This window comes from Anoplopoma fimbria, chromosome 7 (genome assembly GCF_027596085.1).
Source record: "Anoplopoma fimbria isolate UVic2021 breed Golden Eagle Sablefish chromosome 7, Afim_UVic_2022, whole genome shotgun sequence".
In the NCBI taxonomy this organism is placed as follows: Eukaryota; Metazoa; Chordata; class Actinopteri; order Perciformes; family Anoplopomatidae; genus Anoplopoma; species Anoplopoma fimbria.
Window position 1 is genome coordinate 15940991 of NC_072455.1, and position 19178 is coordinate 15960168.

At 39.8% G+C, this 19178-nt stretch overlaps 1 protein-coding gene across 3 annotated transcripts in view; it reads left to right on the top strand.

Annotated features, from left to right (window-relative positions):
* Window positions 1-19178, top strand: part of pcxb (pyruvate carboxylase b) — a 269858-nt gene that overhangs the window by 229470 nt on the left and 21210 nt on the right. For all 3 annotated transcript variants that reach the window (XM_054600910.1, XM_054600909.1, XM_054600912.1), the window contains exons 18-21: window positions 665-832; window positions 1505-1586; window positions 9744-9901; window positions 10692-10778. In XM_054600910.1, coding sequence (XP_054456885.1) covers window positions 665-832; window positions 1505-1586; window positions 9744-9901; window positions 10692-10778 — 495 coding nt within the window. The remainder of the gene's footprint in view (window positions 1-664; window positions 833-1504; window positions 1587-9743; window positions 9902-10691; window positions 10779-19178) is intronic.

Sequence of the window (19178 nt, forward strand, 5' to 3'; positions counted from 1 at the left end):
GAAAGAAGATTTTAGTTACTAGGGCTAAACCGCTTCAAAATAAAACAAAAAGGCGGGAGTTTAACTTCATGTTTATGCTTTTATAAGCAGACACATACTGATTATTTGAAGCTTTTTTCAATAGTAAGTAGTCCTTTACAAGTTCTCATCACTTAAATGAATTTGGTGTTGTATCTGTGAACATGTTCCTTTCTGCTTCCACTGTTTTGGCTGTTTGTACTCCAAATTATCGGTACACTGTGGTCTGTTCCAGCTTTCATGAGGAGGCCTCAGGCCAGTGCAGTGTGCGCTCTGTCTCACTAATGCACACTAAGACAGGTGGTTGAAATCAATCTTGTTCAACTAAGTCCAGGACTCCATATCTGAAATTTAGATGAGTTATGGAAACCCACTTATAACAAGAATAAGGCATCTGGATAAAGGTCTACTCCTGGGTTAAATTATTATTATTGTGTTTTAACATGTTTAAATAATGGGAAAGAGAAAATACTTGGTAACTCATAACAGTCATATGTTAGGATATTAAGCTAAATAGGAACCACTAGCATATGTATGTAACAAATCATGTCAAATGTCAATGTCAAACTTCTCATTTAATTTTTCCTTCAATACTCCCCCCCCCCCACCCCGTTATGTCTCCCCCTCAATCTCTCTGGATGATCAGGATATGGCCGGTCTTCTGAAGCCACAGTCCAGCAAGCTACTGATTGGCTCTCTGAGGGACCGTTTCCCAGATGTGCCCATCCATGTTCACACCCACGACACAGCTGGCGCTGGTGTAGCCGCCATGTTGGCCTGTGCTGAGGCTGGAGCTGACGTAGTGGATGTGGCGGTGAGTACTCACTGTTTTGTTCTACAGATGCCTTGCAATACTACCAGACAAGGTTGCTTAAGATGTCTTGATGATAAAGTTTTGTATAATATGTGTGTATACAACATTATTTTAAAGGCTCTGAGAGGTTTAATGTTTATTCATCATCATAAAACTATCAAAAGTAATGCAAAGTGAGACCTAGCTGCTATGTGATCAGTACAAACAACCATATACGTTCACAAGTTATCCTGACAACATAAACAGATATTTTCAACCAGTTGCTGCAGTTTGCATTGTGAAATGTCACTGAAACTAAGACGGAACAACTGTTGAAGCCAGGAACAATTCTCTTACTGTGTTCACTGACGCATGCAGCCGGCATTAGGAGTTCATTAAAACAATTGGCTGCTGTTTGCAGTTTGGGGCCATTTTGCTGTTCATTTCTTTGTAGTCCAGCATTGATCAGACACCAAAAATATATTTGTGTATCAGCCCCATTTGTTGTCTTTTCACTCCGTCAAGTTATAAAACATTTATGCTTAAATACAAAATCACAAGGCTTTTTTCCCATTAATCATCATCAACCATGTATATAATATTGATCCACCGAGCTGTGGACCCACATAACTCAGGTTTATAATGATTAAGGCTCTTGGTCAAACAGTATGCATATTGAATATCACCCTCTAGGTCGACTCTATGGCCGGGATGACCTCTCAGCCCAGCATGGGAGCCATGGTGGCCTGCACCAAGGGGACCAAGCTTGACACCGGTAAGCAACGTGTTCACCATCCTTTCAGCATCAACAGTCACAACAGACATGTTTGTTTCAAAAGTATTACAAGGCCTCATTGACGAAAGGATTTGTATTAGCGTACGCATAAATGGAATTTGACTCCGGTTACTTACACTCACTAATACACAGAAACAGACAGAGAATAAACAAAAAAATCAAGGAGGTCCAAGAAGAAAAAAGGATAAACAATAACTATTTTGTACACAGAAATATAAAAATGCAATAGTATATATAAGAACATAAAAACACAAAAAACAACGACAATGAAGTATAGATAAAAGTGCAAATATGCAGAGTGCAAGGCTGCTTGAATAAATATGTAAACAATTTGAATTTAAAGTTACCGGGTTATATGGATTTGTACCATACAGAGGATGAATGAGTAATTGTTCATGAGAGTGATAGGAAGAAAGCTGTTCCGGTGTCTGGTTGTTTTGGCGTACAGTGCTCTGTAGCGCCTACCAGGGGGGAGGAGTTGGAAATGGTTGTGTCCAGGGTGTGATGGGTCTGCAGAGATGTTTCCTGCCCGTTTCCTGACTCTGGAAATGTACAAGTCCTGTATGGAGGGCAGGCTGGCACCAATGAGTCTGAGTCATGAGTCAGAGTATTGGATACATTGTTGGTACTTAAGGGGCTAAAGAATGCTATGAAGTGTTATTTCATTAGCCTCATCAGTTTAATTTAGTAAACACAATAGTAAAGAGCAGATTCGAAAGACTTGTTGGAATAAACACCTTCATATATCCTCTGTGAAAGTAAAGTAAGAATCAATATGCAAGTTGATCAATTGGCACAACACCACACAGTGATTTTATTGCAGTATCTAACTGTTAATGAGACAGAACATCTCTTAAATCACAAGATCTCCTGCTTAACATGAGAAAGAAAAAAAAAATCAATAAACAAATCAATAAATGACAGAGCGCAATCACTAATTATGGCCCTCAGTCAGAAAGGCCGGCGCATTCTGCTCAGTGATAATGTACACAGCCAATTATGAGAGGAAGATGAAAACTGGAGGGAGACAGACCAAAAAAACAGAGGCCGGCGTGGTCAATAAAATCTGATGCTATGTTAAACAAAACATTCTTGATCTATTAAATGATGAACATTTCAGATAGTGGTGAGGGAGAGGTGGGATTCATTTAATGCTTACAAACCCATAAAAATATTGGTTGTTGCCATGAATAATGTGGTCTTATGATCATCAAAGCATGCTAAAAAACACATTTTGACTAATGAGCAGTTCTTCCTGGAGCATTTAGGGTCTTTTCCCAAGGCATCCTTGACATGGTTGTTGGTTATTCAATTGCTTCCCCAACCCACATTCCTGTCAGCTCTGCTCCTCCACAGCTTTATTCTATCTTCATAGGAGGTCGACAGATAAGTGGGAGATTGATTCATAATATGTGCATCCCCCTTTGGGTTTTCTGTTGTCCAGTGTGTTCTGCTCAATGTAATTTTCAAGGACCGCCTCTCCCACCTCTGATAGCCAACTGGGCTTAGGGTGCAAACTATATTAAAGCAGCCTGATGAAAAAACGCTGTTAGAAATTGAAGGAACATGAAATGGGCTAAAGGAATTAAAACTGATATGAGGTTTGCTTCATAGTTATGTAGAGTAATACTTTTGGGAAAACCGACTCAGCTCTACTAACTAGGTCTGATAGCTCATTTACATTACTCGGGAATAGCATCCTGCTAATTTTGTGCACGCTATATGCACACTGCACAGCTAATGCACAGTCTGCTGCTGTAGTGCAGGACACTGTTTGTATTATAAGCTGTTTGTTATCATCTAAATGCAGATGATTTTTTTTAATGGACAATGCAGTGTGTGCCAAGTCCTCCTTGTGTTCCGATTTGATGATGTACTCACAGACAGTTTCCTGCCTCTGGGCATCAGAGAGACATTATTTTACATCGGCTCGGTTTTTGATTATCATGTGGTCTTCAGAGAAAACCCTCACTAATGCCTATCAATGATTGGCTGTGTCCCATGGTAAAATGATTAGCCCTGATGCTTATGTGCTGTGACACAGAACGATCACTCTGTAGGGAAACTCATGCTCACATTCTCTTTACACCCTCTGCATGTTTATTCATGCATACTCATAGAAGCCACGTCACATGGTCTGCAGTGCTTTCTGCAGGTCCTGTATTAAATGGGAAAATTGGTGTCCGTCATTGTTAAACTGCTTTGAAAGGGAGCATGCTTTTTGTTAAGCTGTGTCTGCAAGCTTGCATGTAGTGCTGTAAAGTACATGCTCTAACTTTGAGATTGTTTCTGCATCTTTATGGAAAATTCCACCTTAGAATATTTAAACAGTTTAAATACCAGGATGATGTGATGAAATGGAGTCAAAAGTTTCTCCTGTTGCACCACCTGTAACCACACCCAACATTGTTGTCATAGTGCCCTGACTAACTCCGTAGTACAATTCTACCTCACCGGAACCAACACATTCTCACTCCCGACTTTTCAAATAGTGATGCTTGGTCAGCGGCCCTACGCTTCAAACTATGACCTCTAGTGACAGTTTTGGACGTGTCAGTTTAAGCTCCTTACACTCTAGTCTCTTTTCAAAATAAACTTCCAATATGGGTGTACTAAGTTTTTACATATGCAACAAAACTATTGGTTAGGTTTTAGGTAACAAAAGTTACTGACGCATATGGTTTTACATTAGAGTAAGTTGAGAACCTTGTGCATCTCATCAAGAAGCTAAGGGGTGCGTCTGTATCAGGAGATGTGAAGTTAATCCGCTGGTCAACAAAAACAAGATTTCTCAGCAGGTGTTTCTCTTTAAAAAAATTATTTATAAATGTATTTTTGGGTCAGTTTAGTTGTGAGCACCTAATATTCATAGATGAGGGGCCAAACAGACATGACGTCAAACAGTGCAGCTACAGTGGTGTTGGAAAAGCAGAGGATGACAGTAAACATCAGTGTTGATAGCTTCTCAGCGCATCCTTAAGAGCGATTTGGTTTCTTCTCTAGGCTCATTGTTAAATACTTCTGCAGAAACAATCATACAGGGGGAAATGTGGCATTGAGGAGAAAGACAATTCAACACAACAAGGAAGCCAAAAAGACATGTTGTGTTTTGAGTATGATGTGTGAGGTGTGCTATGAAATCTAAACTACTTCACTGCTGCTCTCTTTACGTCTAAACATTTAACCCACAGGTGAATGCAGCACGTTAACGTCCACTCTCTCGAGCTGGCGAATATTGTTCTGGGCAATGTATGAAGTAACTAGGAAGCATCAAAGTAACAGAGGGAGAGAAACTCCCCAATCATTTAACCGCTGTCCAAGTTAGTGACAGAATATCAATTTGTGAGCATACAGTTCTCCGTGAAAAAAACAAAACAGTAGAGAGTGAGAGAAAGACAAGGTCATTACTCAAGAGCGAGAGGTTTTCAAGTGTCAGTTTATTCATGGAATTTCAATTTAACTCACTTGAGACTGAGATTGGGATTCAGAATGTCTCTCAAACACACTCACACACATGTTTGCATATTTATAGTGTATCTTGTTGTGACCTTGGTACACGGATTATGTATACACATGCAGACAAACTCCTTCTCACTTCCAAATTTTTTTCCACCTGTAACTTTGTGCTCGTCTCTTCTTTCCATCTCTGCCTGTCTTTATGCCCCCCCCCCCTTTCCATCTCCGTCTGCCTGTTGCACTACTATTGCAATCAAGCACAGCACTAGGATACTTCCCAACCTTCCTGACCTTAGTCCGTTTACTGCTTTCCCTCCCAACTTTCTCCCATCTCTGTTACAAAGCAGTAATCAGTGCTGTGCAGTGTGCTCTGCCTTCTCCTATCACCCCCGCTTCTCTCCCATTGTCTCTCCGTCCTCCTCCTCTTCCCTCCCTCTCACTCAGAGACAAAGCAATTAACAGCACTTTACATGCCTATTTCACTCCCTCCCTCGTTGCTCTTTCCCTTCCACTCCCTCAGTGTCTCCCACAATACCCCTTTGTCCCGAAGAAACGTCGCCTCTCCCGTTAAGTCATTTATCTTTAAGCTGTCGTTTTTATTTATTCAGTCAGCCCCAGTGTGCGTGCACACAATCATGCATTTTAAAAGCCATACATATTCACAATCACTCATGCTCTTGAATGATGACACACATTTAATTGGTCCTTCTGTTTATTTGAGACAGCGTTTACTGCCTTTTCTCATGCATCATGAATGGATTCAATTTAGGAGGAATTTTCAGCTGACACAACGATGTAGCAGTCTGAGATGCAGCGGTCATCAGACACCCAGAAGGCTGTACAAACACCACACAAAGCATAGATATTACTATATGTAGGCGCACAGGCACTGAACCCAGACAGCGGGGCAGGCCAACAAACTAAGCTTCTTGTTCACCTCCCTCATCTCTCCCTTTTCTTCATCTGTCTGCGTTCAATTTTCCCTTATTTTCCCCCTGAATCCTACCGTGCTCATCTGTCTTCATCTATTCGTCTTGGTTAGCTCTCATCGTCTCATCAACCACAAACTGTCTGTCTCTCTCTCTCTCTCTCTCTGTGTGTGTGTGTGTGTGTGTGTGTGTGTGTGTGTGTGTGTGTGTGTGTGTGTGTGTGTGTGTGTGTGTGTGTGTGTGTGTGTGTGTGTGTGTGTGTGTGTGTGTGTGTGTGTGTGTGTGTGTGTGTGCTGTCTTTCTACAACTGTGTGCATCTGTGTCGGTGTAAAGAATGCAAGATAGCACTTTGTTACTGCCAAGCAGCCATCTAAATTACTGATATATGTGTGTGCTTCTGTGTCTGTGGTGTATATACACATGGTATAGTGGTGTAGTGCTTGATGTTTATTGGAGCATGACCAGCAGTCCAGAAAAAACAATGCTGTATTTACCTCCAGCGTGATTTAGCAAAGGCCAAATCCACAGCTTTTGTAGCTGTTCTCCATATTTATAGGATACAGGGTGAAATAAACCTTTAAATTGCAGAAGGCAAGTTAGGTCATCACAATAACAGAAATTATGTCGATAAAATACAGTGTTGTTGTGTTCCCTTCAAATTATGGCCAACTTTCCGGTTGGTTGAAAAAGATGCACTTCCTATCAATTCTCGCCAAAGCACTTTCCTGATAATTGAGGTTTGTTGATTCAACTTCACTTTATGCTTTTGCTTTTTGCTTGAGAAAAGTCTTCAGACAGATGTTGTAGGCCAGCTGCCTCCCCACCAGAAGGCCTGGGTTCCAAACCACATTCTAGGATACATTTACAAGCAGGATCTGAAATAATGTTTTTTTTCCTTACCTGCCACTGTGGCAGGTCACTGAACATTTCTGCCGCCCACTCAGTTTTTTTGTCTGCCGCTTCTGAAATCTCTGTAAATCGCTTTAGAAAGGTAAACATTGAGTCAGTGGTAGCAGACAGTAGAAATATGGAACATATCATGTAAGCTTAATATCCAACTCATTTTAATTAAGGGATGACTTTAAAAAAGAAAAGTATTCTTCATATAAGGAAAACATATCTACATCTATCATGTAGGCACAAACCTGAAAGTTTTACCTGCCACAGCCAACATTCACCCTTTATTTTGCAGGGGTTCATTCCCTGTTTACAACTCCTTTACCACAGTAAAAGTATCAATACGACAATCTAAATATACTCAGTTACAAGAAAAAGTTCTGCATTAAAATGTTACCTAAGTAAATGTACAGCAGAAAGCACTTTAAGTAAAGGTACATCTACTGCTAAAAAATGGCCCCTTTGACTGACATATGACATTATTATATAATAAAATTTAAAAACGTTTTTTTTTGTTTAACTTAAGACATTTTAAAGGGAATATCTCATAGTCTAATTACGGTCACAGTAATTATTGCTTTGCACTGTGGGGCAATTAGAGAGATATGAGGAGACTGCAGGTCACACTAAACAGGGCAAGAATGGTCTTAAGGTGTGTGGAAGACGGATGGTCTCTACTCAGGCTTCATCCAGCTGTACAGCTTTAGAGGACAGACTGCTGTCTCTGCATGTTACAGACAAAAACTGTAACCCACAAGGTTCAGCTTTTCAGTTCAACAATTTTAATGTCACCAGAAATGTGGTGGTGAAATGTCTTGCAGATATATCAAATATGAAAAGGGTCCTCAAATAGAAATTTCTGTTTTGTAAGAGGGCACAAGCCAAAATGTTTGTGAACCACCGGTTTAATCTTTAACAATTTATTGTATATTATAAGTTTAGCAATTTTTTTTAATGTAAAATCCCCTGCCACATAAATGTGAGAAAGTAAAAAGTACATTTTACTTTGAAATGTAGCAAAGTAAAAGTAAAAAGTAGCATAAAATGGATATACTAGAGTAAAATAGAAGTTTTTCAAACCTGTACTTGAGTACAGTACTTGAGAAAACTTGAAGTAAACGAGAGTAACCTTCCACCACTGACAAATATTGTGCACTGTGATATGCTGTTAAGTACCGTCGTTCAGCATAAGCTAAAAGACAGAAAAGCTACAGTATGTCTTATTTAAATGAATTTCTAACTTTACACATGTATTTACCAATCCATCACAAAACAATCCCACATTAGCATTTTGTTTTACAAGTCAGTGACAGTTGTTGTCAGCTGAGAGAACTCAGTCACTGCTGCGACTACATACTTCATAGAAGCTTGCAAATATTTGTTTTGTCCACAAACTCAAAGCTATTGGTAAAGGAAGTGAAGTACAAGGTGGTCAGCTGGTACTGGAAAGGGGTGACACTTCATCAAAGCTGATATTTGAATCAACAGTGGATGCTGTCACATTGAATATGCCATCACTTCCCATGGTAAATTGAGGCTATAATTTCACAATGGACACATAAATGAAAGCTGCAAAATTGGTTCTCAAACAGAGAAGGAAATGGACCTAATTACTGACTTTGCTTGGCAGGCAGCTGAGTTTGAGGAGCAACAACATGCACATTAGTTTCACATTAATATCACAGTAGCTCCATTTCCCCGGCAAGATCACAGTGGAAGCACACAAACACTTTTTGGAGTGCGTACTTTCTTTGAATCTCTGGAAATTCATGCTTGTCACACTGTTGTTGTGGATGTAAGGAGCTAAGTCAGTCTCATTAACATGGCTGATTTTGTTGTCATCACTAGCCAAAAGCTCAGTGTACTGCCATTTCTGTCATGGCTTTGAAACAGATTTTTCCTTTGAAGGTAATGCGCTTTAGCACACCTTAACTGGCTGCAGCAGAATGTCATAAATATGAGCAAAATATGTTTTTTTTTTGTTGTCTTTAGGATCACAAAATATCAGAGGGTTTTAATAAGTGCCAAAGGCAAGATGTCAATGCACTCTTACAGGCTAATAAGTGAGCTTTACACTTTACCAACTCTGCATCTCAGGCTTGTTCAAGCTTTTCTGTCCTGTAACCCATTTATAGTCCCACATTTTTACTGACTTAATGCAATTTTTATGAGTTGTCAAAAAGTGAGCTCCTGGCAGATTATGAATGTCTCTGCTGACAAGTTTGATAAATAGGACCCTGGTATAGTAGAACATAAAAAGACCCATATGTAGGACTTGTTCTCGTGGACAAAGTAGTGTGTGTTTATAAAAAAATATATAAAAAATCAGGAAACTGTGACAAGTTTCACATCATGTTTATATTTCCATACATCAAAATCATCAGCATAAACCTGCTGTCACAATTTTCTTGCTGGCACAAGGTCTGAGACAACTAATTTGGATAAATGGCAGGTTGCCACATGAACTGCCAAAACAATTCCACTAAGTTTGTATTGAATATCACATCAATACACTCTTTTCAATAGAAGGGGCAAACATTATCAGAGAATTACAGACTTTGGCTTCAAGGCTAATTGGGCAATGAGTCATTTCTATCCAGACATAAATCGCGGCCACTCCAGTATATTATTAAATTCCCACAATAATCTGTCTCCCCATATCCCATGCTTTACATTCCTATTCAGAAAACAAAAAAATGTTACCAAAATGAATTTGCACTGTATTTTGCACCTTGCTAAATTGTTGTCTTCAGACAAATAAGAAGCTCTGTAGATCAGTGATGGCAAGTCTAATTTAAATAAAATGTGCATTGTGGCCATTGATGTTATGTCATTGTGCTCTGCTCTGCTGCAGGCATTGCTCTGGAGAAGGTATTTGACTACAGTGAATATTGGGAAGTAGCCAGAGGCCTGTACGCTCCATTCGACTGCACTGCCACCATGAAATCTGGCAACGCTGATGTCTATGAGAACGAGATACCCGGAGGACAGTACACCAACCTTCACTTCCAGGTACAGTGACCTTTTGTGGACATTTTTATTGTATTTTATTTAAGTGATTGATTTTGCAACTTAACAAGCTAAATGCATTTCACAAAGCTCTTTTTGCTACATTTTAGCTCCTTAGGGACGAAATGATGTAAACAGATTAGCTCAGTGAAACATTACATTTATGTTTACTGTTGCGTCAAACTCCGCCTCAGTGCAATTCTGATATGACTGTTTCATCTATGGACTGTTGACATAAAAAATGTGGTTTATTCAGATGTGTACAAGTCATATTCTGGTGAAAAATACTTATTTTCCCTTACTTCTGTCAAGAGTATGTATAAAACATTATTTTTAGACATATTTGCAAGAAATGTGACTAATAACTGAGGAAGTGCAGTCATCAGATGCCCTGTTTTAGAAACTAGTTTGTTAATGCTGTATCATACATTAAGTAGTAATAGAATCCACAGTGCATTGTGCAGCTTTGCACTCTTGAAAAGTGTCATGGACTATTTAAAAGTGACACAGTGCTGTTTACCCATTGGAATAAAAGTGAGTCATCATCCCGAACCCAGTGGTGACCCGTTGATATTAACGAGTTTTAAACAAATGCACTATGTGCTAAGTAAGAGTTAGCAGTGGCTCATCATACTGGCCCATTCTGGCCTTTGCTTGACAAGCCTTGGCCATAAATTATAGCCTTAAATCCCAGGTTGACACTCAATGACTCAAAATGCCTTGACTCTTGCCTTGAATGGAGTAATAAAAAGGCAATTTATACTGTTATTTCTTTCACCGTGGCTCATTGCAGGCTCACAGCATGGGACTCGGAAACAAGTTCAAAGAGGTGAAGAAGGCCTATACGGAAGCCAACAAACTACTAGGGGACCTCATTAAGGTGAGACATGAAGATAAAGCGCCTTTGTTCATGTTCAGGTGTGTATCCAAGTCTGCAAATTAGCTGCTTGCATTAGATAACATCAGTTCGTTTTACCAATATTCACTGCTGGTGTGTACTACAGGCTGAAGTACAAAGCTGTGTCTGGCATGTATTTGATATCCATCCATTAGCATCTCTCAAACTGACTGTTTCTGCTTAGCTGGTCCTCTTTCTTTGCTTGGCGGAGTCAAACAATCCCATACTAAGGTTTGGTGCATTCACCATTCGGTGCTGTCTAGATTCACTTTCAGCCTCACTGTCTGTTTGACCTTCCCTGGATTCCTCAACCTCTGTGGGTAATTTCTTATCCACATATGGTTTCACAGTTTTGCCCTTTCCTTATACATTTTTACTGTAAGTTGGCAATTTTTTACACATTTTGTATTAGGTTTTTTCCCTGGTGATTTACTGTGGAGTTGTAACTTGACTTTTGTTTCAGCAGGATATTTTTATTCAGCACTGATACTGGGTTTCATTCTTTGTATTACCCTACTCTATGTAAATTTTGGATAGAAACTCCAGTGGACTACTTTTGGGTTGATTTCCTGAAGGGCACATTAATCGTGCTCGTGGAGAGGAAGCTCTATTGGCAATTTTGCAGTCAACAATTTCATTCTCAGCCCAAATTCACCTGCATCCTGCTTCTTTGTTTTTCATTATCTTTCATTAATTCCTATGTTTTTCTCCCTTCATTATTTACCATCACAGCTTAGTAATAGATTCATCCCTCTTTCACCGTGTTCACACTCACTTCGTAATTATTTTGCTCTCTACTTTGCATTCTCCTCCTTTATCAAGCCGCTTTTTCATTCCATTGCTACTTTACACACATCTGTTCCCCAGCCATTTTTCTTATTTTGCTATCTCTGGATTGGGATTTTCTATTACTCTATACCGTCTCCTTCTCTATCCTTCTCATTTTTAAAATTCCCTTTTGTGTCTCTTTCTCATTTTTCCTTCCCTGGTCCCCTCTCCCTTATTTTCTTTGCCCCTCTCAGTTTTCCCCCATCAATTCCTGTCCCCAAACTCTATCAATTCAATTAACACTCACTCGGTGGGCTTCACTGCACAAGCCAATGTTAGTTTAATGTGCCTACGGGTCCTGCTATGCTCTCTGTTGTATCCTTTTAGCTTGACAATGGCTGCCTCTCTCACACAGCTGGCTTGTTGATAAGGGAGAGGGGGTGTGCTCGTCAGATAGAGATATAAAGTCGACACGCCACTCACTGCGCAAGCGCTAAGCAGAGCAACCAAGATATATACATTAACCATGCTCTCCCTCACATGCACGCACGCATCCACAGCACTGCAAAGGCTCAATCTTTGAAGCTCAGAGCTGTGGGTGAAGGACATTGCATTGCTTTGCAGCCAGTGCAAATCCACCCGATCTGCTAGAATCCAGGAACAAGATGCACAATTGTTCAGAGAAATGAAGGGATAAAAAAAACAATCCATAGTCTCTGGAGTTTTCCTCAGCATTGATGCTAATTTGATATGAAAGAAAGTTTGAGGTCAGAAAACGGTCCTGTGTGCCTCTCACCTATCATGTAGACATGAAGTGTGCATGTACTGTAGCTGTGCAAAATGACTGGTGACTGTGAATGTTTGTCACACTGCTACAGTAAATAAGGTACAGATGTACAGGGCTATGTGTGGCTAGAAGAATTTGGGATGAGAAAGTTTACGGCTATATTATATTATAGAACTCTATTATGATAATATAGCAAAAATAATTGTTAAATATAACATATTTTAATCCTAAATGTGTCAATGTAATATTAGGCTTATTCTGTATTCTATCCCATCCCAGATCTCTATTTAAAATGGATGAGTGGGGGGAAATGCAGCACTATTCACTGGATGAGTGGAATGCTAAATACAAAAAGAAAACATTGAATAGTCTCTCCGGTAAAGGAACTTTTGAAAATTAGAAGTGAGCCACTGAAAGTGGTGAGCTACAGACAGGGACGGGATTCGATTTCGTCTTCATACAAATGTTCTGTAACACCACGTTGTGTATTCTGCACCCATCGGCTGATGCACACCTCCCAGTCCTTTTTTCCCCTTCATCGTCCTCCTGGTCACGTCGTGATGCTCTTGCACAGACATACACTGTTGTTATATCAACCAGTATGACCCCCAATCTGATGAACTCTTTTCAAGATGAAAATCATAATAAGTCATCCCTTCTAATTCTAAAAGTGACTTATTATTTCTCTCTGATGTTCTTGATGGCTATCTGTCCTTCCGGTGATGCCATCTCCCCTTGATTGCTACACAAAACTTCTGCAGCCACTCTCAATATGCGCACATATATATATATATGTGTATATATATATTTTATTTTTAGTTTAGTGCCGCAAGCAATGATTATTTTCCCTATTTTGATATCTGTTTCATCATCAGGTAGTCTACAGATTATTTTCGTCATCATCGTTAGCTCTATAAAATGTCAGCATATAGTGAAAAATATCTCACAAGCCCATGATGATATCTTTAAAGGAATAGTTCGACATTTTGGGATATGCGCTTATTCGCCACCCTGCTGTGAGTAAGATAAGAACATTGATACCACTCTCTTATGTGTCAGAAGTTTAGCTGCCTCGAGATTGCCAGGCAAACAGGGAAGTCACCAGCCAAGAAATGATCCGGCACTTAACGTCCCATAAAACCATCATTTGTTATTTTTCACTTTTCACAACGGTCTTTTTTATGAATTAACAAACTAGATATGAAGTGTAAATTATTCAGTTTTAGAGGTGCTGGTAAGGGGATTTTGTTTTTCTTGGATAGAGCCAAGCTGTTTCCCCATGTGTTCAGTCTTTGCTAATTGATGTTGTTGATGTGTGAGGGTTGAAGCAGCAGCTCAAATTCCAAAGATATTCAGTTTACCTTCATTTAAGACTGAGGAAACAAAAAAAGATTCAAGTTTGAGGGGCTGGAAACTGACTTTTGGCCGTTTTTGCTAAAAAGAAATTACTTCAATCAAAATGTTCCATTTTAATTTGATACCGATTGACTTATTGGACTCATCTATATGTATTTGACCAGTCTAATCTTAAGGAGGCAGTGTAGTTTAGTAAAAGAAAAGACCTGAAACCTTCATTGACTCGCTCACAGCTGGAACTGAAGCTTTTCTGACTCTCCAATGCCTCTTTCTCTCTCTTTCGCATTTATCTCATGCTCCTTTTTGTTTTCCTTCCCTCTTCTCTCTCGCCCCGTTACATCTGTCGCAAAATGCTCTTTGATATAAGGACAAGTTGTATTTGTGTGTGTATTCTGTCTCTCTCCATTACCTAACTCACTCTGTCACTTTGCTTTTGCAATTACAGACACGTACTCACTCACCTCCACAGTCCTAACACACACACACTCTGTGTCTCTTACTTGGAGGTGGAGCACCTCCTTGTATTGCCTGTGGGGCTGCAGATGTCCATTCCTCTTGTCGGTTCGCCTCTATCCATCCTCCCCTCGGTTCATCTGTCCATTCCTTTCTCTCTCATTCTCTCTCACTCTTCCTGTCTTTCTCTTAATCACCCTGTCTGCTTTCTCCCCCCTGCTCTCCCTCTTCACTTTAATTTTGTGTCTTCTCCTCCTTCATCACTCCCTCCCACCATCCATCCCTCGTTTCGATTAGCCTTCCTTCGTGTATCCCTAATCTTCTATCGTGTCTCCACTCCTCCTCCCCCCTCTCTGAGCCTCTTGTTATCGCTCCTCTCTCCTGTCTCCTCCTCTCCTGACAGGTACCATTCTTCACTCTGCTCCTGGCTTTGCTGGCTAGCATTATAGAGTGTGTACATGTGTGTCTTTATTGTATTTGCCTTCTCTCTCACACACACACACACACACACACACACACACACACACACACACACACACACACACACACACACACACACACACACACACACACACACTCACACAGATGCACACACACTGTTCCAGATGATATAATCCTTTGCCCATTAGGGGTGTTCAGGTTTGGATAGGGTTGCATTTTCAAAGCAAATTCAAGCAAAGTACACAGACAAATGACAAACGCAAGCATACGAGCACACATAGAAACACTGGCATGCTTTCACACACACACACACACACACACACACACACACACACACACACACACACACACACACACACACACACACACACACACACACACACACACTCCAGTGTACCAGATTTCTGTTGCCAGGAGTATGGAGTTATGCAGGACCACTTAGCTAAAGCTTTACATTAGTGAAAGTGAGAAAGATGGACAGAAGGCAGAAGAAGAGTAGTGTGATAGAGCTAAAGAACATGAAGGGAGTAAGAATAGAAAGAGCCGGTCAAAGTGGGGAGATGGAGCTGGAAGAGGCACGAACAGGTCTTGTGTGTCAAGTGTGATAATATGAGCCTGTGTGAGGAACCACATAAGGTTACAGATGAGTTTAAGTGGTGGTGAGAGAGACACAGAGAGATCAGAGTGCTCAGTGCTGCTGCACGCTGAGGGGAACAAGCAACATCACTGATCCTAAAAAGGTATTTGATGATTCTGTCCTGTATTCATACGTGAATTATGTCATATCAAATTAGTAAAGCTGAGTTGAAATGAGACATTTTGATAAATTACTCAGTATCTTTGTCTTCTTCAACGATGATTTGTCCATTCATTTTTTTTTGAGAAACAGATAATGACACTGAGTAGTTTAATGTTATTATTTTAGAAATTCAAAAGTAGCTTTGAATATTCTATATTAATGAAAAAATATTTATTGTCTCCCACCAGGAAGTGAAAATGTTCTCTCATTTGGTCAAATATCCCTTCATCTATGGATTTGCACAAACTTTGGTAAAGAAATTCACGTTCCCCAGAGGATGAACCCTACTAAAGTCGGGGTTCCCTTGACTCTTCCTCTAGTGCCATCACCAGGTCAAAATGTCAAGTTGTACAATAGTTTGATGAAAAAACACTGATATTTTACATTTTATAACTAGTTTAGTATTGTAAGTAATGTATTTATGACATTTCTCATTTTCTCTCACATCTTTGCTAACACAACACTACATAAAAAGATCTAACAAGTTATATCTTTACCTTTCTGCTTACATCATCTTCACGCAAATTAACCACCTCACCCAGCCCGATCTCATGAGAAGGCGAATAAATAGAGCAACATTTCTGCATGTTATTGTTACACATTTTATGCTTTCGGCGGGTCATTTAACTCCACATTGTTGTTGTGAAAATATCAGGGTAACATTTAAGTTGTACGTCTACTAAGTAAAATACATAATGTAACAACGTAAGAATACAAGTCACAAAAAAGTCACCTACCTCCTACTATAGGCATAGCACATTCATACACATATATTTACAATGCAATCACTACAAACTCCATGCAAAAAGCAAGAAGCGTGTTCTTATTGCAGGCCAAAATTACTTACAAATTGTGGTGTAATTCATGCGCAAAGTGGAAAAGTGGACTGAACACAATCGAGAAGGATATGGGTTGCCGAAACCTCTATTCTGACACTGACCTCAAGCCAATTATTTCTCTTCACTGTGTCTGCTAAAGAGCAGACGGTATTGGTTTTGTTCAAGAAGCAGCTTACTTTGTCCGACTGATGAAAACACACCAAATTGAGCAATTATTTTGTGCTGCACCAATATTTACAAGCATCGCTGTTGTAGAGATAAAAAGCATCTACATCACACATTTCCAGAGCTTAACTTCAAAACTTCAAAGTGTAATTACATGATTAACAGTGTGTTCTGTGTATAAAAGACAGAGGTGTGAACTTCTGACATAATGACACTATCTGCGTGGTTAGACTGAGAGGGATCAGCAGGTAAGAGTGAAGAGTCTGAGCTCAGCTACACACGGGAACAGAGAAAATCTGATTTTCTAACCCTTCGCGACCAGGATGTGATTTACCTCACTCCTCGTCTAAAAATATAGAAAAGCTCACTCATCATGTACCGCTCACACATTGTGGGAAATGAGATTTCCTTCCTTTCTTGAGTGTGAGGCATCCAGAGAAAGTTGGTGGTGGGAGATTCATCAACTTAGATTGATAATGAGAGTAGCACTCTTGATGCTACCCTGGATCAAGGAAAAAATAAATATTGGCAGAGGATAAGAGAGATGGTCACAGGATAGAGGTAATTCATGAGGAACGAGTGAGGGCTCAGCACCTTATCTGTTAGTATGAAGACAGAAGATAGAAGTTACGCAAATTAGAGTGGGATGGAGTAAGAAGAATCGTTCATGAAGATAGATGATAAAGAGAAAAGTAACTATCTTAATTTTGCAGCAAAAAGTTGAAAAATGTACTTTGGAGACAGAGGAAACAATAGAGATCAGGAGACAGGCTAAAGGTAGACAAGGAATGCACAGTCATGCTGCTTTCTTGTGTTTAAGATAGATTTCGGGTAACTCAGCAGTGAGCTTTTGTTCCACCGCTATCCCAAGTTAATGTTCTCTCCAGGGATTCCAACAGCCGATTCAAATCCCTTAAGCTTTTCTGTAAACAGTCATTCTGTTAAAGCAATGGATCATTATCGCCCCTTTCCACAAAGCCAATCAAACTGAGCTTTGGGTGTTGTGGCAGGGACATGCTGAAGGGAAGTGCTCACTTGTTTCAATCAGCAGGGATGCATTCCTGTCTTGAATCTTGCTGCTCATTTGCTTGTAAGGCCCCTTTGAAAATTAGTGGTTGTGGACTTTAACACGTACCCTGGGCTGTTTTTAAAAGCCTGCTTGAATGGTTCTGAAATCCTCCCTGTTACGTCATCAGTGCACATATCAGATTTTTTTGATTTAAGAAACAGAAATAAAGGAAGGCACACCTCCTTAGGTGCATTTGGTGAGACAAATTGAATCATCAAACTTAAAACTCAGTTTTGGCTGACTGGAAGCTAAAGATTGTGACATTGAGAATTGTTAAAAATAATCTACAGCTTAAACAATTCAGTTTTGACTTCTGGGTCAATGTCAGATGAATGCAGAAACTATGGCACAGTGTTTCATACACACTATGCTCATGCCAAGGTTCATGGGCGGTTCAATGGAGAAGCAAAAATGCAGTAAAATGTGTCCCCCTTATAGACCTGCTGACCTGCCCCTAGTAGCAGAGAGAGTGTTCGCAGAGGGGTTGAAGCCTAACTGTGCTGTGTATCACTACATCTGTGGTGCTGAAGTAGTAGATGGATTTGGAATTGTGACTTTTTCTCTGAGTCTGTCCTTCTCTAAATTACGTCTTAGATCTATGATATTCTCTAAACTCTTTAGATGGGGAAGGTTATGAACAAGGTCTGTCCCCCCTGTAAAAAAAAAAAGGCCTACTGCTCACGGGTAATTTAGTAGTTACAGCTGTCCACAATGCCAAAGTGACAGAGATAATTTGATTTTTTCAGAAACAAAATAATTCAAACTGGAGACCATAACATACCTAGATGTTACCTACCCATCCAAGTAGTCTTGTGTTATTATGTCATTAGTGAGATTCTTTTCCTCTGGAATGATCAAAACAAGGGGAAGTAATAAAATCTGATGAGTTTAAGGAACACAATGTTGACGTCAGCATTAAAGGCCAAGTGATCGGTCACATCCTCTGGAAATCCCTGCACCAAAAATTGCTTTGTTCATGGGCAGCCGCCAGTATTCAATATAGAATCAGTTTCCCAGGTCTACAAGGGAACACAAATCTCTACAGTCCTTCCAAATTAAAGTATGGACACAAGTACACAAACATTTCTGAATGAATAAAGTTTTTATCATTCGAAAAAAAATAAACTTCACGCACTAATAGCTTATGTTCTCTTTTAGTGGATTAAGAGGGGCAGTATGCTGCACTTTTACTTTCATGACAAATCACAATAATATACTATATATAGAAAATGCTTTAGTACACACTTTATCTTACAGGGTAGCATTAAACTAATTATTACTTAAGTGTTAGCACTGATGGCACTTACAGTTTACAACGGGGACAGAAGGAGGTGGTTGGTAGTCCTGTCATCTTTAAAGACCAAAGGAACTTACAAGAACACACACACAAGTTAGACTGCGCTTGTTCAAAGACTAAAGTGATCTCAGGAGATCAGCCTCACCAACATCCAAGCCCCAGGGGGGGTTTTGGTAGTCTCAGAGTGGTGTTTGTGAATGAGCACATGTGTGTGTGCGTCCTGTCCCATGCTTTTTTTTTGCATCATATCTCTTAGAAATATGTGTCAAGTTCTGTGTTGGGAAATTCTGTGGGGAATATAAATTTGATCTATATTTTTTTAGCAGAGTGCACTAACTGCCACATAAATAGGTGTCTTGTAGTATGGGCCCACTCTTTGTTTTCTCTAGCGCTTTAGCTGTCAATGCT